The sequence below is a fragment of the Pelodiscus sinensis genome, chromosome 14, assembly GCF_049634645.1.
Source record: "Pelodiscus sinensis isolate JC-2024 chromosome 14, ASM4963464v1, whole genome shotgun sequence".
NCBI lineage: Eukaryota > Metazoa > Chordata > Testudines > Trionychidae > Pelodiscus > Pelodiscus sinensis.
This window is the reverse complement of record NC_134724.1, coordinates 25,473,579-25,500,102: the sequence shown is the minus strand read 5'-3', so window position 1 is coordinate 25,500,102 and position 26,524 is coordinate 25,473,579. Positions and strand designations below refer to the sequence as shown.

General features: G+C 45.6%; 1 protein-coding gene across 9 annotated transcripts in view; it reads left to right on the top strand.

The window, feature by feature from the left end:
- The window catches only part of MYO5A (myosin VA), a 187,012-nt gene that overhangs the window by 73,383 nt on the left and 87,105 nt on the right, over positions 1–26,524 (top strand). For all 9 annotated transcript variants that reach the window (XM_075897261.1, XM_075897259.1, XM_075897267.1 and 6 more), the window contains exons 5-9: positions 5,826–5,982; positions 11,791–11,934; positions 19,939–20,020; positions 23,611–23,718; positions 24,392–24,498. In XM_075897261.1, coding sequence (XP_075753376.1) covers positions 5,826–5,982; positions 11,791–11,934; positions 19,939–20,020; positions 23,611–23,718; positions 24,392–24,498 — 598 coding nt within the window. The remainder of the gene's footprint in view (positions 1–5,825; positions 5,983–11,790; positions 11,935–19,938; positions 20,021–23,610; positions 23,719–24,391; positions 24,499–26,524) is intronic.

Genomic DNA, 26,524 nt, shown 5'->3' with positions numbered 1-26,524 from the left:
GGGAGAAGCGCCTCTCCCTGGCCACAGCAGCTCCAGTGAACACAGCTGGGGGAAGGGTGCATGTCCCCCAGCTAGGTCAGGTCCAGGTTCATCTGACCCCTGCACTTCCCAGCCAGAGTGAGGAGGGAACAGCCAGCAATATTCCCATATGAGTTGGCGGGCAGGGGGGAGCTTCAGCCTCCTTGCCCCCATAAAAGGTGCTGGGGGGGCAGGAGGTTCAAGCCTGAGGCAGTCCCAGATGGAGGCAGGGGAAGCACCCCCCAGCCAGCCCCTTCTACCTGCCTGGTGATTCTGTCTCTTTTCTGTATGGTTTTATGAGAAGAAATCCCATTTTCCTGGTACAACCAAACCCTGACCTTGCTTTAAGTTATGGTAAGAGGACACTATATGCCGAATGTGGTGGTCCTAGCTCTTACTGTTTATGAGGAGTGCTTGAATAGAGACTCACAAACAGACACGCTCTCTCAAATATATCTCTATTAACAAAAAATGTCCTGTGGAACGACACTCTGCATCCCTCCTCCATGGTGGCCCAGCCCCAGGAGCCTTGACCAAGTGACCGCTCCGTGAAATTGAAATGGGGCAGTGGCTCCATCCCCACGTGTCCCCTGGAGCAGCATCCACCTGCCTCTGGGCCCTACCACCTGCCTGCCCAGCCCACATGCTTGCCATGCAGCTTTGCTCTGTGTGGCCTGGGCTTGGCCACAGTGTTTGGGGGCTGTAGGTCTCCCCCCAAATGAGCAGCTCTGGCATGTGTCGGTAACCCAGGAATGGCTGATGATTGAAGGTTGCGAGCAGGTGGGATGGGTTGAGAGGGTTTGGATAGAGGGGCCCATCCAGGGGTGTGGTGAGGTGGGAGTGGAGAAGGGTGCAAGTGACTTGGGGCCATGGCGAGCACAGCTAGGCTCAGTGCAAGACTAACAGGCTCTCTGGCTGCAAAAACAGGAAATGGGGAGGGATGGCGAGCGTAGCGAGTAGCCCCCTAGTACTGTAATAGTAACATAGTAACATTGTTCCAATTTTCCAATAAAACCAATAATATTTTAGATCCTGTGCCTCCTGTTGCTTCATTAATGTCCAAAAAAGACCAGGATACCACAATTAAATATCCATTTGTAAGATGCTCTTTCAAGAATATATTAGTTTTAAACCCTGTGTTTTAGCACTTTGGGGTAGCTGATTAGTCTACAGATGTACATGCCTTGTAGTAAGAAAAGCAGATTGAGTTCAAACAGGCTTCTCATGTCAGTGTGTGCTAGTCCTGGGAAGTATAAGGAACAGAATGAGACATTTTTATTACGGTGCTCCATTCCTGGAACTAGAGTTAATGTTTTGTTAGACTTCTGTTATAAAACCATATTACTTGGGATTATAGCTTTGCAAATACATACGTATATGTATAATATGTACCTGGTGTTCAGGCTTGACATGTGGACACCTAATCCAAATCCTGAACACTAGAGTTCATAAAAAATGTATATGTAATAGTTTCAACGTGTCTTTTCTTGGAGTGGTAAGTGAATTTAGTCCTGAAGAAAAATGCTAGGTTGGCAGTTGAAACTGAAGTCCTCTGTTTATGCCGTGAACTTGTCCAACACAAGCAGTAACAGTATGAGCTTCTCTGAAATGTCCTGCTTCTTGGATCCTGCCTTGCCTCAGCTCTTTCATCAAGGGTTAACAAAGCAGCTGAGTCTTGATAGCTGTACAATTTTTGGCCTTTCTGAGACTCATCCGGGCTGCTAATTAGGGTGTATGATGGTATAGATACAGCTAACTGTAGTTTTTGATGGGTGCTCCTGTCCTCCAGGAACCAGATTGAGATGTCATGTATGTCACTTAGCAGCTTGTGGACAGTAATGACTCTTGATTAATATAGGCCGTGTCCAGATCCAGGCTGGTGACATAGAAATGAAAGGCTTGTTATCCTTCTAAGTGTGGTTTTTGTCCCATCTAGTGTCACTGAAACTATTTACTGAGAGAATGAGTCTGCTTTATAGCCTTAGTTACTAGCCAGCTGACTTTTAGCTCATGTGGTAAAGGCTCATATACTAAGCATAAGAGAGAGGTCCCAGGTTTGATTCCACCCACCTCTGACTGAGGACTGTCAGCATTAAAATTGCACATCTTCCAAGTCCTCTGGCTGTTGAGGTCGCACATTCTTTGAGCAATGAGACATTGTTCTTTCCAAACTGTGGCATACAGGAGGTGTAGAAGGCTGCACACTGTCCTGCACTCTGGCCCATTGTTGACAGAATGTAGGGTTGTCTATGAGAGAGAGAACCCAGATCATTATCTGTTGCACCAATTAAACCAAAAGGAAAGGAATGCATTTTGGGCTGGTTCACTTGCAAATCCCTCATGAACTACTACAGCTTTCCTGCTACTTCTCCTTTTTCATCCCTAGTAATCAGTTCCTCTCATACCATCCCTAATAAGCATACAGTCTTCTCCTCCTATTAATACTACCATTGGATATGCCTCTGTTTCTGATGAGGAAAGAGTGTCTTTCTCCCTCCTTCTCCTAATGCAAATTCCTGATCTGTAACCCTGCCTCTTATTCATTCAGACTCAAGTGAATGCACTAGATTTTTTGTTCTTTAGAATGGAAGCATCGTAACTGCTTGGGGACTGCTAAGCAGGTAGGGATAACTAGCTGAACCACATTTCCCTAGCATCTTCCTTGGGTAAATTACTTTCTGCACGGAAAGAAGATTTTTAAGGATGGGCAGCTCTAGTCAGGAGATTCTTTTTCATTGGATTTGAACAGGTGCAACATTTCAAGCAAACAGACCTGTTATCAGATGTCAAAGTGAGTAATTACACTTTGTCATGACTTAGCTCTCTGTCAGCTTAATATGAGACAGTGTGTGAATTGTGCTGTATCAAGTCATGCTTAACATGTTGATAAGCCAAAGATTAAGAACACACAAAAAAAAGGTTTGTTTTTACCTTGTTAACCTTTTCTTATTTATTTAAATGATTGGCTGCTGTTTTCGTTTTGGCTTCATTCTGTCATGATGTGGCCAATCTGCTTTACCACTAATAGTATTCAGTATAAATCAGGCTTTGTCTCTTTCAAAGATGTGATATAAATAGTTAGTCCTTTTAGCATACAACTCTACTGCATGAAACAAACTAGAGCTGTGTTCTTCTCAAGAGTTTTGAGGATATTTTTAGAGACAGATAAAAACAGAGGAAATAACATGGTCTATTAATTTAGTATGGTATTCACTATGGTTGTTATGGTCTCTCTCTTTTTCCCTAAGCCTCGCAAATAGAACCTCATTTCACTTGTATATTGTCAGACTGCTTAAACAAGAATCATTGTGATTGTTTTTTAATAAACTGATAGATAAAATATATATAATTTCATACCATTTTAGCATGTATTCTCTGGTGATTTTGGCAGGTAGCTGGAGGCTGTAAATATTCCATGTAAACACATGCATGCCTGATCTTCCATTTAGGGTATTGTACATCATGGTCTGGTGGATTGAGTTTGGGAACTTGGGAGCAAACAATTCCTAAATACTAATCCCAACTCTGAGAGTGATTCTCAGAATGTTCTTGGGCAATCATTTATTCTTTCTCACTTTCCCCATTTGTAAATTGGAGGTTATGCTTACGTAACTTACAGGGATCTTTGTCTGAAACCTAATTAGCTATAGTTTGTCCATTACTTTGGAAATACAAAGTTCTGCACTTTAAAAGGTTTGGATAATTTTAAACAGTGGTTTTCACAGGCAAAGCCACTTGTTTTTTAAATGTGGAACTTCTCCCAGAGGCTATAGGGAGGCCCACTTTGGAAGGGCGAAAAATTGTTTGGTAACAAATGGAGTTTTAAAAATAATAGTATTACCTTAGAGCAAAGGGACCCTTTTCTCTCTAGAACTGCTGTTAAATAATCAAGCAAAACTGTTGAAAGCACTAATGTCTAGAACAGGGGTGGGCAAGAGGTGGCTAGTGGGCCCACCAATCTGCCAGATCCGTCTTGCAGCCACCTCCCAACATCCTTACTACAGAGTGGGGCAGCTGCTTTAAACATCAGGCTATTAATTGCTCTGCAAGATGTGCAGGGAGGAGAAAGCTTTGTGTGCTGTCCCCGCCCCCTAGCAAAATCCCCAAGCTCCCATTGGCCAGTTTTCAGCCAATAGGCGCTGAGAAATCTTGCTAAAGGCAGGGGCAGCAAATGAAGCCTCCTCACTCCTTCCCTCATAAGAACATAAGAATGACCATAGGGCTTATTTAGACTATGTGGAACAGTTGAAAGGGGATATGCAAATTCTGTGGGAATTTGCATATCTTCTGATTGCGCTTTCAAAAGTGAAAGTAGTTTAGACACAGCTTTTTCGGTGAACCCCCCCTTTGTTGAAAAGCCGCTTTTCCTCCAAAAATGAGGTTTATGCAGCTTTTCAACAAGGGGGGGGGGGATTCGCTGAAAAAGCCACGTCTAAATTACTTTTGCTTTCGAAAGTGCGATCTTTCGTGTAGTAGATAAGCTCATATTGGGTCAGACCAAAGGTCCATCTAGTTCAGTAGCCTATCTGCCAACAGTGGCCAATGCCAGGTGCCCCAGAGGGAGTGAACCGAACAGGTAATGATCAAGTGATCTCTCTTCTGCCATCCATCTCCACCCTCTGACAAACAGAGGCTAGGGACACCATTCCTTACTGATCCTGGCTAAAGTCATTAATGGACTTAACCTCCATGATTTTATCTAGCTCTCTTTTAAACCCTGTTATAGTCCTAGCCTTCACAACCTCCTCAGGCAAGGAGTTCCACAGGTTGACTGTGCACTGTGTGAAGAAGAACTTCCCTCCCTCACTGTGCTGAAGCAGAGCCATGTGGAGCAACCCACCCAGCACACAGGCACAGAGCCTGCAGAGTTGTTGGCTGGGAGCCCCCTAGGTAAGCGCCTCCCAGCCAGAGCCTGTCTCTCACACCCCAGCCCTTTATCCCCCCAACCACCTGCCCCAGGCCACCACCCAAACCTCTGTATCCCCTCTCTCAACCTCCTCCAGGTCTCAGTTCCCTCCCAAGCCCTGCATCCACTTTCCCCCCCTTCTCCCAGGTCACAATTTCCTTCCAGACCCTGTACCCCCTTCCCCACCCCTCCCCCAATCCTCTCCTGCACCCCTAACTTCTCCCGGACTCTATACCACAAGTCCCTGCACCAGATCATAACCCCCTCCTGCACTCCAGTTTTCTATCCGAAGCTCCCTTCTACATCCCACCTTCTGTCCTAGACCCAGCACCTCCTCCACCAAAGTGCGGCTCTATATCCAAATCTTGGAGTGGCCGGCCGCCCATTAAAAATTATTGCCCACTCCTGGTCTAGAACAAATATAGGGAGTAGCCTTACAGGTAGAATTGTCTTATGATTACAGAAGAAGAACAGGAGTAAGGAGACCATCCTTTTGTTTCTGAATATGCTACTCATTTCCCTATTTGTAAAATGGAGACAGTAATAATTACCTACCTTTGGTAAAATGCTTTGGGAATCTGGATAGAAGGTGCTACAATGTGTTGTTGAGATAAACAGGATGAACCTCAAGTTAACATACCGGGTCAAGTGCTTTGGAGAAAATCTAATGACTGAGCAGACTGAAATAGCAGTGTTTTTTTCTGAATACTATTTTGGCCAAGCACTAAGGCCCCGTTAGCTAAACAAGAAGCTAGATCACAAACAGCCTTGTTTTAACATTATACATGCACACTGTATGTACTGTTATCATATATGGTGAACGGTTGCTACCAAGTTTGATATACAACAAATAGGTTTGCTTTAGCAAACAGCTGGTAATTAACATTTTTTGGTGTTTCAGAGATGAACGGAATCAGTCTATCATTGTAAGTGGGGAATCTGGAGCAGGAAAGACGGTCTCTGCTAAGTATGCCATGAGATACTTTGCCACTGTTAGTGGTTCTGCCAGTGAAGCAAATGTTGAAGAGAAAGTACTGGCTTCTAACCCTATCATGGAGGTAAGAAAGCTGATGCATCATCTCATCCTATATGTTTACTTTCTGCTACTACTGTTGATAGCTACAACAAACACTTAATGAACAGAAATACAAGTGATTTTTTTAAGGCATCAAAACACTGGATGAAGATAAAATTTACAAGGATTTGCGTAATCTCATTTCTTTTTTTCTCTGACCCAGAAAGGGCTCTCCAACTTGAGATGTCTTTTTCTCATTGTTCAGGTGGAGGTGGAGAGCAGAAATGATGTGACAAATTCACTATAAGAAAGTAGCTTGATAACTCTGATTTTTCACATGGCTAGCCAAATGAGTGTGGAGGAGGAAGTGGGGAGTGTAGATAAAATCCACAAAGGAGTTAATATCTATCTTTTCCCCCTCCTCACCCATAGGATCTCCATTGTGTTTACTGGAAAAAGTTTGGGTGTATGGTGTAAAAGTTCAGATTTATGGGATATAACCCTTGTTGGGAAGGCAGAGTGAAAAAAAATCTACTTACATGTGCATGAAACACTGATTCTCATGCTAATAAAATATTTATAATAGAAAATAATTCACTTTGCTGTGTTTGATCTTGTTATAATGTTGAGGAGAATTCCCTTCCTTGAACCAGTGCCCTGCTAACTAACTTGCAGTGGACTTCAACCCTTTGTTCTTCTTGCCCAGAAGCAAGAGTGCTGACAATATATTGTAAAAGAAACATGTAATTTCCCTATTGCTGCAGGATAAGTGTTCTACAAACAGATGTGAGGACAACTGAAAAATCAAGATCTCATGATTTAGTAGTAGTTCTTAATAATTGTCCTCATCTGTGTTCCCACTTAGCTGTATTTCTCATTTTGCCAGCAAAATTGTCCTGTACTTTCAGATTGTATCTTAAGTATTGGTCAGTAAAGGAACTACAGTGAAACATGGGGAGAAACAAATATTGGGGGACTTCCTTAAAAGAAATAACTCTGCAGAAAATATGTGTACATAAGCTGTTTGTCTTGAAAAAGTAGAACTCCATGCTTGGAGCACTTGATCACTCAGTTGATACTTCGTATCCATGTTACATCGAGGGAAGATATTTCAGGGTGATATGCTTTTCAGAGGCACACAGTTAAAATATGTGAAATTACATAAACATTAACTCTTGATGCAAATGATGCCACCTTTTTCTTTTTCCAGTATTTTTAAAAATAAACTTGTTTTATTCCTTCTTTCCTCCTTGCTTAAGCACTTCTTGACACCCCAAAAGCACAGATGGCGCTATAGCTGCCCTAGCACAACTGTGGCACATGTGGTTTTGATGTGTTCTCTCATAAGGTAATTCTGCCTGGTTTGCGGTGCTGTGTGGCATTTCAAAGCAAAATCCGGTGGCTCAGTAACCCTGGGGATGCCAGCTACACTCTGTTCCAATTGATCTCTGCTCTTATAATGACTTAAAGAACATAAATTTGCTCAGGGAGTTTTAAAATCTGCCTTGGCTGAGTCACTCACTGAGAGAGAAATGGAAATGCATTTTGAAATAGAACAGAAAAGAATTAGCCCAGGTTTAATCATTCATAGGGAGTGAGAAGAATTTTAACCAGTTTCATGACTCAGGTGCATGTGTGTTTTTGTACTATATTGACAACTTTACTTCAAAGGGTTGAATTATAACACAAGCCAGGCTCTAAGCCACTAGTGTTTGGGGTTTTATGGGTCTGAGCGAGTAGTACATATGGGAAGAGAGCAAACCACAAAGAGGAGTAAAAAATGGCAGCAGAGGTGAAAGAACTCTCATGGTCAGGGCTGGCCTTACCATGACGTGAACTGAGGTGGCCGCCTCAGGTGCCAGACTGAGGGGGGAGAGCACCGCTAGGACCCCGAGTGTAGAAATTGTGTCTGCTGCTGGTGCATATGTATTCTCTAAATGCACAGAGATGGTGGAGTGCCATGAGAGGAGTAGAAGAGGAAGAAGGCAGAATTGAGATCTTTCAAAGTTTTGGCCCAAGCGAGGGGACGTGGGGGGCATCATTTGAGCTCCCCACCTCAGATATCAAAATGTTGTGGGCCAGCCCTGCTAATGGTATTCGCTATGTACCAGCGCTCTGCACAATTTAGACTAAAATATGAAGAAATTACTAATCAGTCACCTGAGTTATTTTGCTGCTTTACTTGGGCTAAAATCTTAAATGAAGAAATCTCCCTTTGAAAAAATAAAATTAAATGCAGTCAAACTGACCACTAATTAAGTGTGCAATTTTAATTTCCAAGGCAAGGACATTTAAAGTGAAGACTAAAGATTGTGACTCTCCATCTTTAACTATACAAATTCCAGTGCTATGCTTTTGACTTTCTAAACTGTAAAGGATAGCATCAAACCTCCATAGATTAAATTGTGACTTCCTTTTAAAACTATGACAGTTGGGTCAAGGACGTCCTCTAGATTCTACGCACCTTTTGAGTTTTTAAATCCATTATGCCATTGCTGGGATTTTCTTTTGTTTTTATAAATCTGCAGTTTCATTTAAGTAGGATCTAGAATAGCCAAAATAGCATTTTGAACGGGGGAAAATATTCCTAATTGTTTGGTTAATTTGAAACAGGAAGAAGTCAGCAATTGCCAAATGAAAAGGTACAAAATCGTAACGGGAATGCTATGCTATTTTTGTGTTTTTAAACTTGCATCCTAAGCAGTGGAGCTTTGGCAACTATATAATTATTCATGGCACAGTACTTCTGACACTGACCTAGTTTATTTTTATTTACTAAGTACTCCATAATGGCTACTGATTAATTAAATAATGTGCATTGCTCATGACTTTTAAAATGCTTGTTATTTTGTAATCAATAACTATAACCCTCTGTAAATATGTAACTATTGATTCTTTAAAAATATGTTTACTATTTATATAACCTAATACAGTTCTGAAGGCAATATTTTCATTCATTTACAATGTAAGTACAAGGTATAGTTCGACAATTTTCTAAAACTTACTGTGGTCTCTACAATGTCCATGATTCCAATGACTTTTTAAAATTACATTTTTTTTTACAAAATGTCTGTTTTTGAATAACAGATTTTATACATGTAAAACCTTAGGGCCTTAGAGTATATGAAGGAGGAATTAATAATTTCTAAGGGATAAGTGCCCACTGCAGAGCAGTAATAGCTATCTTGATAAAATATTAGTATTATATAATTATTCACATAGCAGTAATATGTTGAAACAGCAGCATTTTTAATAATTTAAATGCTCATAGCCCTATATGTCAATCAAGACCAGATTTTTAGAATTGTAAAGCATTATTTGCTGCTGCTGTTATTAGTAACCTTTGTGGTAAGTGCAAATGTAGATGACCATATAGACATCCATATATTATCCTGGGTGTGCTATTGCTATAAGTGCATACTCTTACTAGATGTTTAGCTCCTGGTTACTGTGCAGTACATGTGGTAGTGTGCAAAGAATTTTTGGTCTTTTGTTTTCAGAGCTCAAAATCTAACACACACAGATGTTGAACAGTTGCTATTTGGTCCTGGCTTTTCTTGTTTTCCACACTTCTTATTTCAGCACAAAGTTTCTGCGGAGTGGCTACCTGAACTGGAAAAATAGCTTTGTATTCCATAGTTACACTATAGTTGAGTATTATATCGAATCCTGCCAAACATAACATCTTAAATGCAATAGAATTTCAGGGAAAAAAAAGAAATGTTGTGTCTAAAGGTAATTACTCCATATGCTGTTCCTGCACAGACCTTTACTGAAAGCAGGTAACCCTAGTAACTTCTAAATGGTTAACTGCTGCATAATAAGTAATGTGCTTTGCCCGTGGGAAAGAAGAAAGTGCTTGCCTCTGTCTCCGCTTCATCTGCATTATAGATCTTAATATTCCATTTAGATGATGTGATAGTCTATTGAGAATTCCCCTCTTGCCTTACAGCAGTGAAGGTGTTAACTGTAAAAGCAAAAAGGTTGTCGTAAAAGTCAGAGATGGAATAAAACAATTTTGGGCCTGAACCACCAATAACTTCAGGCTTCTTGTGCATGCTGGCTGAGATTGAATCACACAACTGCAGGCACTGCCCTTGTGCCCAATCTTCCACTGTCTCTCTTCAGGATATATTGTGATATGACTTGAGGTTTTGAGATGCACAACAATCCTTTCCTTATAAAAAGAGACCACTAGTTTTAACTTAGAGTGTGACAGATGATTATTTTCTTTGCAAAATGACTCCTGCTATTACCTTTTTGTCTCTCTTAGTAACAAATTAATCAGACTTAACCCCAACATCACAAAACAAGAAACACAATCAGTCTTGGAAATTATCCTTTAGTCTGTCCATAACAGTCTGAAAATTTCTTAACAGAGTAACATAAACATGAAAATGCATATGGAGGTGCTTCTACCATATCATGGCTGAGTATTGATGCCAGATGGCATTACTATGTGTCTTTATGCTTAGAGAGACACTCTGAAGAATTAAAACTGCCCAGCTTGTCTGATTTGACTGTTGAACTAGGAAATATTCTCTATGCATGTGTATAATAGCACTTGAATAGGAATGACTGCTGCAGTGAAAGTTTTGAAAATCAGTTTCTTGAAAACCTAGTTTTTTCCACGTGCTCCTAACTTTCTGGAAGAAAAAGGTCACCTATCAGCTAGGATGGTTTTGCAGGCATGCACATTTGTGTATCAGCACGTTACACAAGCACACAAATGGCTGGGAGCACCTATAATTTAGATATATTTCTGAATAAGTAAATGGCTCCTTAAAGTGAGCTTAGGCATTTTCTGAAGCCCAGTTCAGAAAATCCAGCTTTGTAGACCAAAGGCCTGATCCTGCAAACCTACTTCACATAAACTCTTTTGCACAAATAGGTCAAGAAGTAGCAAGAGAGAAATTGTAACTGAGGATTTATAAAGTTTATAAAATGTGCTGTACTATCCAAGAAGTAGTGTATGCTTTTTTAAAAAGCCTTCTTTGGTCCTTAGGAGTATTGCATGTATTATATTCTGGAATGTGGAAACTTTCACTATACCTGTTGTTCTTATAGAGCACTCACTGTAGACTAGTCCTAGTATGTGAAATCTACCCACAAAGTAAATATGCTGTAACAACATATCTGGGACACTAATTTTTTGGAAATATAACTGATTATTTATTATATATTATTAACTATGCAAATTGTAGATGGTTTGCTGGGTAATACGATTATTTTAGGCAGAACTGTAGTGATGATGTGCAATACATATTATCATCGCTATGGTCTCCACAAGCCCTTAAAAAGACTATCTTTGTGACAATGAATATTTTATAAGAAGTTTTATTCAGCTGAAAAAATTCCAAATCCTTTGAGGGTTATAAGGGTTCTTTTTTGAGTTGAAAAATCCAGCTGTGAAGGTTGAAAGCATTTCTATTTTGGCCAGTCCTATATATTAGTAAATCTTATATATTAGTAAGTCCTATATATTAGTAAATCCTTTGGTCATCTGAAGAAGTGGGCTGTGCCCACGAAAGTTTATGATACCATCTACATGTTTTGTTAGTCTTTAAAGTGCACCAGACTATTTGTTGTTTTTTTGTTTTTCATGTTATAGACTAACTCGGCTACCTCTTTGAAACTATATATTAGTGTTAATGGAGCGACCCTGCTGTAAGTTTGCTATAACCCTAGGAAGTTGCTTCCCTACTAGAAGAAAAGCACTCACTATTAAGTTTTTGCTAATTTTGTGTAAACAGCATTATTGATGTGATTTAATATTTGTGAGCCATGTAGGAAAACAGACAGGTAAGAGAATTTCCAGGAGGTATTAAATCTGTATGTATTTTTCCCCTAGTCCATCGGAAATGCCAAAACCACAAGGAATGACAACAGTAGTCGTTTTGGAAAGTACATTGAAATTGGTTTCGATAAGAGGTACCGAATCCTTGGTGCTAACATGAGAACTTATCTCTTAGAAAAATCAAGAGTGGTATTTCAGGTAACACTGATACAATGTCTTATTGTGTTTACGTGATTATATAAAAAATCCTCTTGCCAGCCAGTGTGAGCCATCTCTCAATTCTAAGAGGTCCCAAGTGTCTGGCAGCAGTAATATAACATCAAAGGAGGAGAGAGACAGCTTTTAAGTACATCAATCCATTATGCTTATAAATCTCTCTATATAGCAATATGAATATACTATAAAGGCAGCGTACGTGTATGACAGTATTTTACAGTAATGTTTCAAAGCTCAACAGAACTGTGTATTCATGGAGAAAAACTATTGATGTTCATAAAGTTGCCACCTTATTCTCATTTAAATCCCTCCTTTAAAACTGACATCTGCCATGATACCTACAAATCACTCCCATCTGGCATTGATTATGAAATCTGTGATTTCTGTTTTTCTGCTCAGCTTGTTTGCTCTATTACCTCATCCTCCCAATCCATCCCCATCCTCTTTGCTTGCTTTAGTCCATTTCTTGTGTCCTGTCTAGTAGACTGGGAGACCTTGGGAACAAAACTGTTCTTTGTTCTTCTTCGAGTGCTTGCTCATGTCCATTCTAATTAGGTGTACGCACGCCGCGTGCACGGATTCCGGAGCTTTTTTCCCTTAGCAGTATCCATAGGGCCAGCAGGAGCCCCCTGGAGTGGCGCCGGTATACCGGTGCATATATACCCCTGCTGGCCCCTCCACCCCCTCAGTTCCTTCTTACGGCCCTGTGTCGGTAGCTGGAGCATGCTTCAGGCTGATAGCCTATCTCTTAGCAGCTTATTTCTTATCTGTTGTATTATAGTTCTAGTTGAAGTTTTTATCTAGTTAAGTAGTTGTTAAGTGTTGTAAATATTTAGTTAGATAGGGGAGCAGCGGAACCCTCCCATGAGGGGAGGGCATGCCAGGGCCCCAGGGCTTTAAACCCTGTGCTTCTTGCTCCAAACCTATGCCCTGTGGAGATCCCCACTCCAACTGCCTAAAGTGTCTGGGTGAGGCCCATCGAGCTGAAAGCTGCTCTATCTGTAAGAGCTTTAAGCCCCGGACCAAGAAGGAGAGGGACTCCCGGCTGAAACTCCTACTAATGGAGTCGGCACTGCAGCCTCAGAGCGAGGAGCAATCTCCCTCTGCCCGCAGCGCACCGTCGGCAGCACCCCCCTGTCGGACAACAAGGCACCGAGGCACAGATAGCAGTCCCCAGTGCCGAGGACCCCCAAGAGCTCGAGCGGACGCTCGGCAGAGAGGAGTGCCCAGAAGGTGCTCCCTAAGGAGGGGCACCTTTCTGCTAAGGCCTCCAAAAAGAGGCGCAGCCCGGACGAGGGCAAGAGCCCGGGGCAGCCCGTGGGGCTAGGAGAGGTCCATTGGCCCTCCACCCCAGAAGCTTTTGAGGCGGCCCGGGACCTCATCCACATGGCTGTAGATGAAGGAGAGGGCCCGGTGCCGCAGGAGCGGACCGCGCCGGCACCGGCCTTAAGTGCCTCCCAGCAGGCTATGGCCGGGTCGTGGGACCCTCTGGGCGAAGGGCAGGCCTCGGCCCAGCAGCAGTTTTTCCCGGTGCCGGGAAGAACGCCGGCACCGACCCTGGGACCCTTCCCGACGGCACCGGCAGCGGCACCGGGAGCGAGTGCGCTTGCGGCGCCGACGGCACCAGCACCGGTGCAGGGTCCGGTGCCGCAGACGGCCCCCTGGGCGATGCAGGGCCCCGCACCGTACTATGCGCTATCTGCGGTGTCACAGCAGGCGCCCCGCACGGTACCGAAGCTGATGCCTCTCCCGGCACCGATCCCTGCTCACACCCTGGGAGTGCCAACCCAGCAGCAGGGCGCGGTGCCGCTGCACATGACAGCACCGGAGGGTTATTTACCAGCCTATCAGATGCAGCTGGGCACGGTACCACTACAGCAAGGACCTCCACTTATGCCCCCACCGGCACCGCGTGCGGTGCACAGGAGCAAGCCATCGGTCATGGCAGCGCAGCGAAAGGTCCAGGCTTCATCGGCCCCTTCCTGGTCAGCATCAGAGTACTCTTCGGAGTCTGTGGCCAAATCGGTGGCATCAGCCAGGTCATCATACAGGTCACGGCCCCGTCATAGGTCTTGCTCATCGGTCAGATTATCTCACCAGGAGCCGGTGGACCAGCAGCAGTGGCAGGGGCAACCTCAGTGGGCATTCTGGACGCCCTGGGCATACCACCAGGCCCAGGGGCCTCCCCCTACGGGGCCGGCGGCAGGGTCATCCCGAAGGAGCAGCACCCCATCTGCCACCCCTTTGTCAGCTCCCCCGCCTGGAGACAGCTCGTCTATGGTGGCGATGCCAAGACCCCCGGTTATTGGTCAGGGGCAGGGGCTATGTCCCAGCCGGGCTCAACCTATATGGACATCTCTGCCCAGGGGGAACCAGGGGCACAGCTCAGCGAGGAGGAGGCGGTCCCCTCGAGGGAGTTCTCGTCATCTTCACCAGATGAGGCCCTGGCCGACCCCACGCCTCAGCCCCCGTCGATGGACTCCAGGGCGCACCAGGAGCTGCTCCGAAGGCTGGCGGTCAATCTTGCGGTCCAGCACGAGGAGGTTCACGAGGACCTAGATCCTATGGTGGGCATCATAGCAGCAGCGGGCCCTGGTCGAGTGGCGCTCCCACTGAATAAAACGGTGAACAAACTGTCCAAAACTCTGTGGCAGACGCCGGCTTCTATTGCACCGACCCAGAAGGGGGTCGAGAGAAGGTACTACGTACCCCAGGCGGGGCACGAGCATCTTTTTAACCACCTGGCTCCGGGATCCATAGTGGTCCAGGCCGCAGGGCAGAAGGAGCGCTAAGTGCCTCCAGGTCCTACTCCGAAGGCGAAGGAGCCCAGGAGATTGGACCTACTTGGCCGGAAGGCCTACGCCACGGGGGGCCTCCAGCTACGTATAGCTAACCAGCAACTAATGCTGGGGCGTTATGCCTTTAACACATGGGCTTCTATGCAGAAATTTGCCAGCCAGCTTCCTCCTGAATCCCGCCAGGAATTCGGGGCCCTGACAGAAGAGGGATGAGCAGTGACGCGTACCTCTCTCCAGGCGGCCCTGGACGCAGCCGATTCAGCGGCCCTGGACGCGGCCGATTTGGCGGCCCGCACTATGGCCACAGGGGTTGTTATGAGGCGTAGTGCGTGGCTGCAGGTGTCTGGCATCCCACCCGAGGTGCAGACTACCATTCAGGACCTGCCCTTTGAGGGGCCGGCCTTGTTCTCAGAGCAGACTGATTCCAAGCTTCATAGCTTGAAGGACTCAAGAGCGACCCTGAAGTCGCTAGGGATACATACCCCAGAGCCTCAGAGGCACTCCTTCCAGATTAGACCCTACCCTAGAAGGGGGCAAAACAATGATAGGGATCGCAGGAGGAGCTGTAACAATAGCCGCCCTGACCTCTTCAGAGGCAGGCATAGGGGCCCTCGGTCGGACTCCGAGAGAGACTCAGGCCCGTCACCCGGTCACCAAACTAAGCCATCATTTTGAAGGTACGCCAGAGAACAGAGTACCAGTAGCACCTACCTGTCCACCCTTTGGGGACCGTCTTTCCCTCTTTTACCAGGAATGGTTAAAGATCACATCGGACCGTTGGGTCCTAGACCTGGTGAAGCAGGGATATACTATCCCCTTCCTTTCCTACCCTGCCTCCCACCCTCCATCTCCTTCCCTTTTCAGGGACCCTTCTCACGAGACACTCCTTCGGCAGGAGGTGTCCAACCTGTTGACGCTAGGGGCCATAGAAAGAGTGCCCCCAGATGTAAGGGGAAAGGGTTTCTACTCCCGCTACTTCCTAGTACCCAAGGCGAAAGTGGGCATGCGTCCCCTACTAGACCTCCGAAACCTGAACACCTTTATAAGGAAGGCAAAGTTCAGGATGGTGACACTAGCCTGCATCATCCCATCGCTCAGAAAGGGGGACTGGTACGCTGCTCTCGATTTGAAGGATGCGTACTTCCACATTTCAATTTTTCCAAGTCACAGAAAATTCCTACGGTACACGGTGGGACAGGACCACTTTCAGTTCATGGTCCTTCCGTTTGGACTGTGTACAGTCCCGAGAGTCTTTACCAAATGTATGACGGTGGTAGCCGCATTTCTGCGGCGACACAGAGTCCAAGTGTTTCCATATCTGGACGATTGGCTCATAAGGGGCAAGTCTCGAGAACAGGTGTTGGATCATGTCTCAAGGGCCAGGGTTTTGTTCGAGAGCTTCGGCCTCCTCATAAACGAGGCCAAATCATTGCTAGATCCCACGCAAGTCATAGACTTTGTGGGGGCCCATCTGGACTCACCTTTGGGCAAGGCGTCCCTACCGAGAAACAGATTCATGGCTATTCACTCGCTGGTAGTGGGGCTGCAGGTGTTCCCAACTGCGACGGCGAGGACCTGTATGAGGCTTCTAGGCCACATGGCGGCGTGCACTTACGTGGTCCAACACGCCAGGCTGCGCATGCACCCATTGCAGGGGTGGCTCAGGGTAGCGCACAACCCCTTCAGGTCGCCGCTAGATGCGGTAGTGACTATCCCCCAGGACATTCTTCGTTCGCTGGACTGGTGGAAGGACGAGGGCACGGTGTGTGCGGGGGTCCGATTCACCAAACCGTCCCCGTCAGTGCAGCTGGTCATGGACGCTTCGGACGCGGGATGGGGCGCTCACCTAGGCAACCTCAGGGCGCAAGGTATGTGGTCAACAGAGGAGGTTCACCTCCATATAAATATCAAGGAGCTGTGGGTGGTCAGGTTGGCCTACAGGGCGTTCCTTCCCCACTTGCAGAACAGAGTGGTGGCGGTGCTGACAGACAACACTACAGCCATGTTTTATATCAACAAGCAGGGTGGGACGCGTTCCTCTCCCCTGTGCCGGGAAGCCCTAGATCTATGGGAACTGTTTATACCCCACGGTATTTACCTGGAGGCATCTCACCTTCCGGGAGCCAGGAACGGGCTAGCGGACAGGCTCAGCCGTTCGATCCAGGCACACGAGTGGGTGCTAAGGTGGGATGTACTTCACGGGGTCTTCCAAAGGTGGGGGTTTCCCCGCCTGGACTTGTTTGCAACTCTGAGCAACGCCAAGTGCAGGGAGTTTTGCTCGTACATGGGGCACGGTCTGGGCTCTCGGGGCGATGCACTGCAGGTCAGCTGGCCCAGGGGCCTATTCTATGCCTTCCCCCCGTTTCCCCTGATCCACGACACACTCCTCAGATTGCAAAGGTTCAGGGCCCAGATCATCCTGATAGCGCCAGTATGGCCTCGGCAGTACTGGTTCACCACCCTGCTGGATCTGACTGTGGAGGGCCCGCTCAGGCTACCCCTAGTGCCAGATCTAATCACTCAGAGTATGTCTACACTACCCCGCTAGTTCGAACTAGCGGGGTAATGTATGCATACCGAACTTGCTAATGAAGCCCGGGATTTGAATTTCCCGGGCTTCATTAGCATAAAGCCGGCGCCGCCATTTTTAAAAGCCGGCTAGTGCGAACCCCGTGCCGCGCGGCTACACGCGGCACGGGCTAGATAGTTCGAACTACGTAGCCATTCTGAACTATCTGTACTCCTCGTGGAACAGATACCCTCCCCAGAGCCCTCTATGAGGCTATCTGTTCCACGAGGAGTACAGATAGTTCGGAATGGCTACGTAGTTCGAACTATCTAGCCCGTGCCGCGTGTAGCCGCGCGGCACGGGGTTCGCACTAGCCGGCTTTTAAAAATGGCGGCGCCGGCTTTATGCTAATGAAGCCCGGGAAATTCAAATCCCGGGCTTCATTAGCAAGTTCGGTATGCATACATTACCCCGCTAGTTCGAACTAGCGGGGTAGTGTAGACATACCCTCAGAGCGGCGAGGCCGGGGTAGCACTCCACCCGAGCCTACCATCTCTACACCTAGCAGCATGGCTCCTCAGTGGCTGTCAGTGACGGAGCAAGCCTGCTCCAGAGCAGTCCAGGAGGTCCTCCTAGAAAGCAGAAAGCCGTCCACCAGAGCCCTCTATGAGGCTAAGTGGAAGAGGTTTACTTCGTGGCTAGAGGGTAGGACGCTCTCTCCAGGTGAAGGTGCGGTTCTGACTGTCTTGGAATTCCTTCTCCACCTGCAGAAACAGCCTCCTTAAGGGTATACCTGGCGGCCATAGCGGCTTTCCACGCCGGGGGGTGGGGGGCCAAAGGTCTATCTTTGCCAATCCCTTGGTTAAAAGATTTCTAAAGGGAATTGACAGAATGATGCCATATGAGAGGCCTCTGGTCCCGGCTTGGGACCTTAACCTGGTCCTGACTGCCCTTATGAAGCCCCTGTTCGAGCCTCTGGCTTCATGCTCTTTGATGCACCTGTCCTATAAGGTAGCTTTCCTCGTGGCCATTACCTCGGCCAGGAGGGTGTCAGAGCTTAGGGCTCTCACCTCAGAACCACCCTACACGGTGTTTTTTAAAGATAAGGTGAGGTTGCATCCACACCCAGGGTTTCTTCCCAAGGTTGTCTCGCACTTCCATATGTCCCAGGACACTTACCTGCCAGTGTTTTACCCCAAGCCACACGCATCGCCCAAGGAACAGGCTCTGCACTGCCTGGACGTTAAGAGGGCGTTGGCTTTTTATATAGATAGGACACGAGAGTTCCGTAAGTCAACTCAATTGTTTATTTCAGTGGCGGAAAGGATGTGTGGGCAGCCAGTCTCGGTGCAGCGTATATCCTTGTGGATTATTTCCTGCATTCGACTGTGCTACGAGGGCGCAGGTAGACCACCGCCGCGCATAACAGCACATTCCACTAGGGCCCAGGCAACGTCGGCGGCGTTCCTGGCCTGCGTGCCAATCTTGGAAATCTGCAGAGCAGCATCCTGGTCATCGGTGCACACTTTTGCAGAGAATTATGCATCACTCAACTGGCCAGGGAGGATGCTGCCGTCGGGAGGGCAGTTCTGGGCTCTGCAGAATAATAAGAGAGTAGTTAGTCACCTTCCGACCCCGCCTCCGGAGGGGGGACACGGCTAGGGACTCACCTAATCAGAATGGACATGAGCAAGCACTCGAAGAAGAAGAAGAGGTTACTTACCTCGTAACTGTAGTTCTTCGAGATGTGTTGCTCATGTCCATTCTGCATTCCACCCACCTCCCTGTGTCGGAAGGAGCCGGCAAGAAGGAACTGAGGGGGTGGAGGGGCCAGCAGGGGTATATATGCACCGGTATACCGGTGCCACTCCAGGGGGCTCCCTGCTGGCCCTATGGATACTGCTAAGGGAAAAAAGCTCCGGAATCCGTGCATGCGGCGCGCGTACACCTAATCAGAATGGACATGAGCAACACATCTCGAAGAACTACAGTTACGAGGTAAGTAACCTCTTCTTACCTATCTATAAAGTCCACTGGGTCCTTGAATCCTTCATTGGGGTTCTTAAGTGCTATTGTAATAGAAAAAATAAATAACAGCATGCACTAGTGTCACTGCATTGTTTGGGTTAGAATACTGTAGTATTTTGTACATAATGCATGAATAGAGAGAGACCTGTTATGTTATGGTTCAACCCACGAGGAGTCTTTCTTTTGAAGCACTAAATCTAAGAGTATGTTAATTTATAATGTTGGTATTGACACAAAAAGTTTGACCATCATGAGAGCAACTAATTTTCTCAGTGTCCTTCCAGTAGAAAACTGCAAATTCTGAGGCAATGTTACTTAGTTATCTGATGCAGTTGTAAAGTTTTTAAGTATGACCATTTTACACCTCCACAAAATGGTATGTTTGTGCTTTGATAGTAGTCACAAACCTAAAATGTGAAGTCATGCTGTTTTAATTCTTCTGCATACGTATTGCTGTTGGAAGTGGATTAATCAAGAAAGACATGATAGAGGTTGATTTGTTTTTTTTGTTTTTGTTTTTTTTTCTGTTGTGGCTTTCTCTAAGTTCCTAATAACTATAGAATGCATTAAATCTAGAAGTTCTGTCCTTCTGACAGATATTTCTGACAATTGTTAAATTCTGAAATGTAATAGCTTCTTTTTTTCTTAAAGGCAGAAGAGGAGAGAAATTATCACATTTTTTATCAGCTCTGTGCCTCTGCAGCATTACCTGAGTTTAAAACACTGAGATTAGGTATGAAATTCACATCTAATGTACTGTGTAATAAGCCTGTACCAAGTATTATCTTTAAGCTCTCTGAGGGTATGTCTACACTACTCTCCTAATTCGAAATAGGAGGGTAATGTAGTCATACCGCAATTGCAAATGAAGCCCGGGATTTGAATTTCCCGGGCTTCATTTGCATAAAGCCGGCCGGCGCCATTTTTAAATGCCGGCATTCCATGAGGAGTACAGCTAGTTCGGATTAGGAAGCCTAATCCGAACTAGCTACTCCGTGCCGCGTGTAGCCACGCGGCACGGGGTTCGAACTGCCGGCATTTAAAAATGGCGCCGGCCGGCTTTATGCAAATGAAGCCCGGGAAATTCAAATCCCAGGCTTCATTTGCAAGTGCGGTATGACTACATTACCCTCCTATTTCGAATTAGGAGGGTAGTGTAGACATACCCTGAGTGATGGGTCTAAAAGAAGGAACACTGTCTTTTTAATTTTTTATTAATCCTGAGCTGCTTACAGCTACCAAAAATAAGTAAATAGACATTTTATTTCTAAAAATCAAACGTGCAGATTTATATAGTTTGTGTAAGCTAATACACACTAATTTCAAGCATCAGTACAGTAGATGGATATGCACCACACTACGACTGAGGGGTAAAACACTTTAAAATTTTTTCCTCAGCAACTGGGTCAGAGAATGAAATACTAAACCCTTCTCCTGAATTCGGCCTTTTCTACAACTGATGGTGTATATACTTTAAAGACAAATCTTTTTCTTTCCCCTTGCAAAGTGGAGGTGGGAGAGAGCGAGAAGTCTAATTCTTTTTTCTTTATGCCGACTCTACGACCGGGAAAGTGAGTAATCTAATTCTCCTCCACTCTTTTGAACCGGCCTTCTATCAGTGGGGGTGCACACCTTAATGATCTATCACTGCAATATCCCAAAAACATTTCTGCAGTATAAAATACTTATCACTGCAGTCAAACACTTCTGCAATATATTCTCCTTTTAGAATAGAACTTTTCCATTGATTCTCAAAAACAACAGCTTATGCTATCCCTCCCCTCTTGCAATTCTCCACCCAAATGTAAAGAATATCACAGGATCTTTTTAGGGGGATAAGGCAAAATGCCACATTTATTGACAATGTAACACTATTCTGTTATATGCATATTCACACAACCCCCCCCCCCACAAATGCACGCACACATATACACATGCACGCATAAACCCCATCTTGTTTTTGCTGAAAGTTACCAGTCTGTTGCTCACATGAACTCACTGCCCAGGTGAGTTAAATGCAAGGGGGAGGAGCGAGGGCTTTTCTTGGCCTGGACCGACGTTCCAATCTTGAAAAGACGAGACCTGGAGATTCATGCAAGATACCCCATATTTTATAGGACTTTTCTCCTATTAAAGTCTATACATTGTGCTGTGTCAGCTCTTAATCAATCATCATTTTTTAACCTCTGTTTATCTGGAAGTCATTCTTCTTTGACATCAGTATGTTGGTACCCCCTTCCCAGTGTTATTTCAAGGCTGTTTTCTTGTTCGTAAAAGAGTGCTTGCTCTGAACACTTCAAGACCTCTATAATGCCCTGCATCAGTCTGCTTTATATTGTGCATCAATTGATGGTAGCTTGACGCCTCTGAGTTTTATGGCCTCTTCTCCCCCTCCTTCGACCATTTGAACTCCGAAGCTAGAGAAGGATAACAACTTAAACACTCAGCAAACATTCACATTCCAATCTCATTAATCCCCCTCTCCAGGAACCATTTCACACGTGGGGAAAAAAGGGATACAATTGCCATACAAAAGGTATCAATCTGTTTCCAATACAAAGCTTCTGCTAGTACAAACTTGTAATCATTTATCATATTTTCTGTGTAACACAATCTGTATTCTAACTACCCCTAAGAGCAACAGTGTGATCATGCTGAATCACAAGGATCCTTCTGATGTTCAAGCAGTTTGCCTGATGCATCTTTATTCAGGGCCTAGGAGATTGTTCTTCCCTGCTAACCAGAGCAGGGTGGCTGGCAGAGTTACAGTTGTTTAACATTTATTCTCATACTACCATTAAGCACATTACACAAGACATTGTAAAACTCTGTTGTCTACATTAGAAACATATTTTACAAGCATTAACGTTTTAAAGCTATTTTATTTTCCTGAGTCCTCACTTTCTCCCTCCCCTTATGGGGCACTGAACAGCCCCTGAGGGGACAACTGCCGTAAATGTTGTAGGAGGGAACTGATCTGATGCTGGCTAAAATGGTGATCCAGAGGACCCTCTTTTCCAGATTTTACTTGACAACAAGGGCAAAAACAGGAGGAAGAAGGGAACTGTGATTGTCTTTAATGTTTTCAAATATATTCAGCTCGTTAGCAAAACTACACACACAGCATCCTTGAGCACAGTAACCTCAAGAAGCTGCAGCGTGCCCTGTAACAGATGCCCACAATCTCAGTGGGAATGCAGCAATCCTCAGACCGAACCAACTGCGTACTCTGGACTATGCCATTGAGACTGGAAACCACGGCAATGGAAAAACTACATGCGCAATCAATTTTAAAATATGTGTGCACCATAACATTAGCACCCTGCTGTCAGCTATGCACCTATTCTTGGGTGGCACCTTTCCATGCACGAGTATGTTATAGCCTGAAGATCTGCTGCGACAATTGATGGAACAATGAAGGAGTTAATACTTGGAATACTTGGAAGAGCTGTGATTTCATCAATGTGGATAGTCTCGCCACCGATGCAGATCGCAACTTTCCACGCCGTGCTGTTTTGTGCTTTTTTTGTCCATGTCCTTCCATGAATTCTCCAAAGAGTTTATAACACCTTTAATTTTTTTTTTGGGGGGGGGGGGGGATTGAAATTAATACAACAGGATCTGCAGTACTAGCTTCCAGAGACTGTTCTGATTAATATGGACACAGCCAGAGGAGGTGGACTGACTTTCCAGGCCTCTGGGCAAGGGGGAGGCAGCTCGACACTACAGGAAGGGGTGGGACAGAGGCAACCAGCCCTCAGTGTCGCCCAGACCGCAGCACCCCACTTCTGCCCCAACCCTCAGAGTAGCCCAGAGCACGGTGCTCTAGTGGTGATTTAAAGGGCCCAGGGCTCTGAGCACTGCCATAGTAGCAGCAGCGGGAGCCCCAGGCCCTTTTGGATCTCTGGGCTTTGGTGCAACTGCTGCCTTGGTCCCCTGCTTATTGACACAGTGAACCTGTTGAAGGAGCAAATGGCTTAGAAACATTTGGATGTGGTATTAAACCGGAGCAAGAGAAGTTCTCTAATGCAGAAGGCCCGTAGACTGATTCAAATATACTGAAATATATTTCAAACCATGGGTTCTGCCATTTAGCCTTAGGGTTGCCATCTTTGATTGGATGAATTCCTGGAGATTTCATCACATTATATAAACTTTAATTAAAGATTAATCTAATTAAACTCCAGGAAGCTCCTTGAGGGTTGGCAACCCTACATTCAGATTAAGAAGAGAGAGACCTGTTACACACCTTAACACAAAGATGGTTGCAGCTGTGTGGTTTCTACTGTAGTGTGTTGTAAAAATTGTTGTTCTTTCTTATAGGGAATGCAACTTATTTTCACTATACAAAGCAAGGGAGTAGTCCAGTGATTGATGGCATTGATGATGCTAAGGAAATGGTACACACCAGACAGGCCTGCACTTTGCTAGGTAATTATACTTTTATGCTGGAGATGTATTGGCCTCATTCAGGCTTTGGAATCATAGCTATATAGTAAATGTTTTAGTTCATTCTTCCTTTATGATATTTAAAATAGAGAGAGTCTTTGATAACCTTTGGGATTCGGCTACTTTTAAAGTACAATGAAGGTACTGTAATCAAATTTTTAGTACAAGGAAGAGGAAATATTAAGCAATAATAACTGTTGGATTCTTTGGGTACGATGTCCATCTTCTTGCACTTGGATAGAAAGATGATGTCTGTCTGTATCTGTGCAAGTTTCTTCATATCATACCATCAACCATATGTTGGGTTCTGACACTGTAGTATATATATATATGATTTCGAGGGTTTTATAAACTGTCTAAGCAGCAACACAAGCACTTCATTAAAATATTTAGTATTTTTTTAAAGTACATCTTCCTTGCATTTTATTGTAAAACCTAATGATAGGAGGGTCAAGAATAATTTTAATAGCATTTTCTGTGCAGGATTTCTCACACAAACTTAGAGATGAGAGGTGGTGGCAGCAATTTCTCACAAAATTCCAGTAGATTTTATCATTCCTATTTACAAATATTGGGCCCTCCTTTTCATCAGCTGGGTGTCTTTTTGGTCTTTACTTCACTCTTCACTCAGAACATTTTATTCATTCTCTTTTAGGGATTAATGATTCCTACCAGATGGGAATCTTTCGAATCCTCGCTGGGATCCTTCACCTGGGCAACGTTGGCTTTACCTCTCGGGATGCTGACAGCTGCACGATCCCTGTAAGTTATTAATGAGTTAAAAGGATAAAGTTTCAGTTGGGACATTTCTGTGGTTTTTGGTTAGGTGCACTGTTCTCTGTAAGCTATGCACTTGTGCTGCTGCTTAGGAGAGATTCAAATGCTGCGCAGCTGATTAGCAGAGTGCCTACAGCTAGGTTTTTCCCCAAATACTGGTGCACATTCACACATGTATTGGGACACAAAAATGTATTCTGCGTATTGATGGAAAAATTCCACACATGGATGGAAAAGTTTAGAGGGAACATTGGTTAGGAATCTTCTTCGTTTGCAGAGCCCCCATGCAAAGCCAATACAAAAATACAGCAACTTATTTTTTATTTCTAGATTTTTCTTGCTACTCTGCACAAATGGAATCTGCTGTTCCCTTTCAGGATCCCTGCCAGAGGCCCTCCATATTATTTCTGAGGCTCTCTTGAGTCCCTGCTGAATTCACAAATAGTCTTTTCTAGGGAATTCTTCCAAACATGCTAGCTTAGAAGTCTTGAATGGGTGAGCATCTGTACTCCCACACCAAATGGTCCCGCAATGTGTCAAGAATCTTTCCTGGATTTGCTGGTTAATGCAGATCCAGATATCTACAAAGTGAACATTTCACAAAAGAAGCCGTTTGAAGAGCAACCTTCTCTCCCCTTGTATCTTATGTTCAGCAAGTTAATGACACTAGAGTTTTGTCAGTCCTGGCTGCAGGAGCCCTTCCTCTCTTACCATTCTAGAAGCAAGTAGTGAAGAGTCTATATCAGGGTTGGCAACCTAAGGCTCATGAGCCATATATGGCTCGCATCTCGAGCACAGCACCCCCCCCTTCCCGCCCCCCGCTCCTCTCCCACCTGCAACAAAGAGCCTGTGCTGACCATCCAGCATCATGCCCCCCGCAATATTTGAGCCAGCAGCGGCTTCCTGCGGGGCGGGGGAAAGCCCCTGCTCCTCCCTTCCCCATACACGTGTTTCCTTATCCCACCCTACCATCTCCCATGTTCCGGGGAGGCAGGACACGGGAGCTGCGCAGCCTCCCTCTGCCTGGTGATCACCGGAAAGAGTGCATCCGGCCGCGGGGGTGATGCACATAGAACATGCAGGCGCTGTCGGAGAGGTGGAAGCAGTTAAGATGGCAGCAGAGAATCCAACTTTGGGGATGAGGAGCGGCTAGATTTCCTAAAGAAGCGGCACGTGCGCTTCTTCCAGGGCTGCCTGAAGATTCTGCCTGAGAGATACTCATTCCTGGAGACCACCAGGTACTGGTCGAGCTGCTCCTGCTCAGACACCCACCCTCACCCTGCTCCTGTGCCCTCCCCCCTGGCCAGATACCTGCCCCAGCTTGCTCCTTCCCCCTCTCCCCTGACCAGGCACCTACCTGTAGCTTGTTCCTGCACCCTGCCTCCCACCCGGATTTTTCACTCTATCCCACTCACAGGCAGCTCTGTCCCATATACTGGACCCCTCATTTTTGGCCCCACCCTAGAGCCTAGGAGGGGCCCCACAAATCCACTAACCCTGGAACCTCAAACCTTTCTACCCTTCTCTCCCTGCCCCCATGGGGCTGGAGTACCAGGGGAGGGAGGTGTCTCAGTTGGTGGCCACATCAGTGAGCGTTGGAGGATTTTGGAGGGCTTGTTTTTATGCTACTCACTTGTGTGGTCCCTGAGTGATTTTTCTGTGGGACAGTGGCCCCTAACCCAAAAAAGGTTCCCTACCCCTGCCGTAAATAAAGACAATGTTGCAACCTTTTGTGTTGGATGTAATATTTTACTTTATTTAAAAATGAAGCCTGGCCAACAAGACCCAATTGGGGCCCAGTTCCCATCTGGCTGCAGCATCATAACACTCCTGCACCTCTCCCAGACCCCAACCCTGAGCCCATCAAATACCTGAACCCCCTGAGCCCCTCATACTCCCACATCCCCTGACTTCTGCACCACCACATCTCCAGTCCCCTGCCATAACATAGGCACCACCCACACACCCCAAACCTGTGTCCTGAGCCCATCATACACCCAACCCTCCTGCC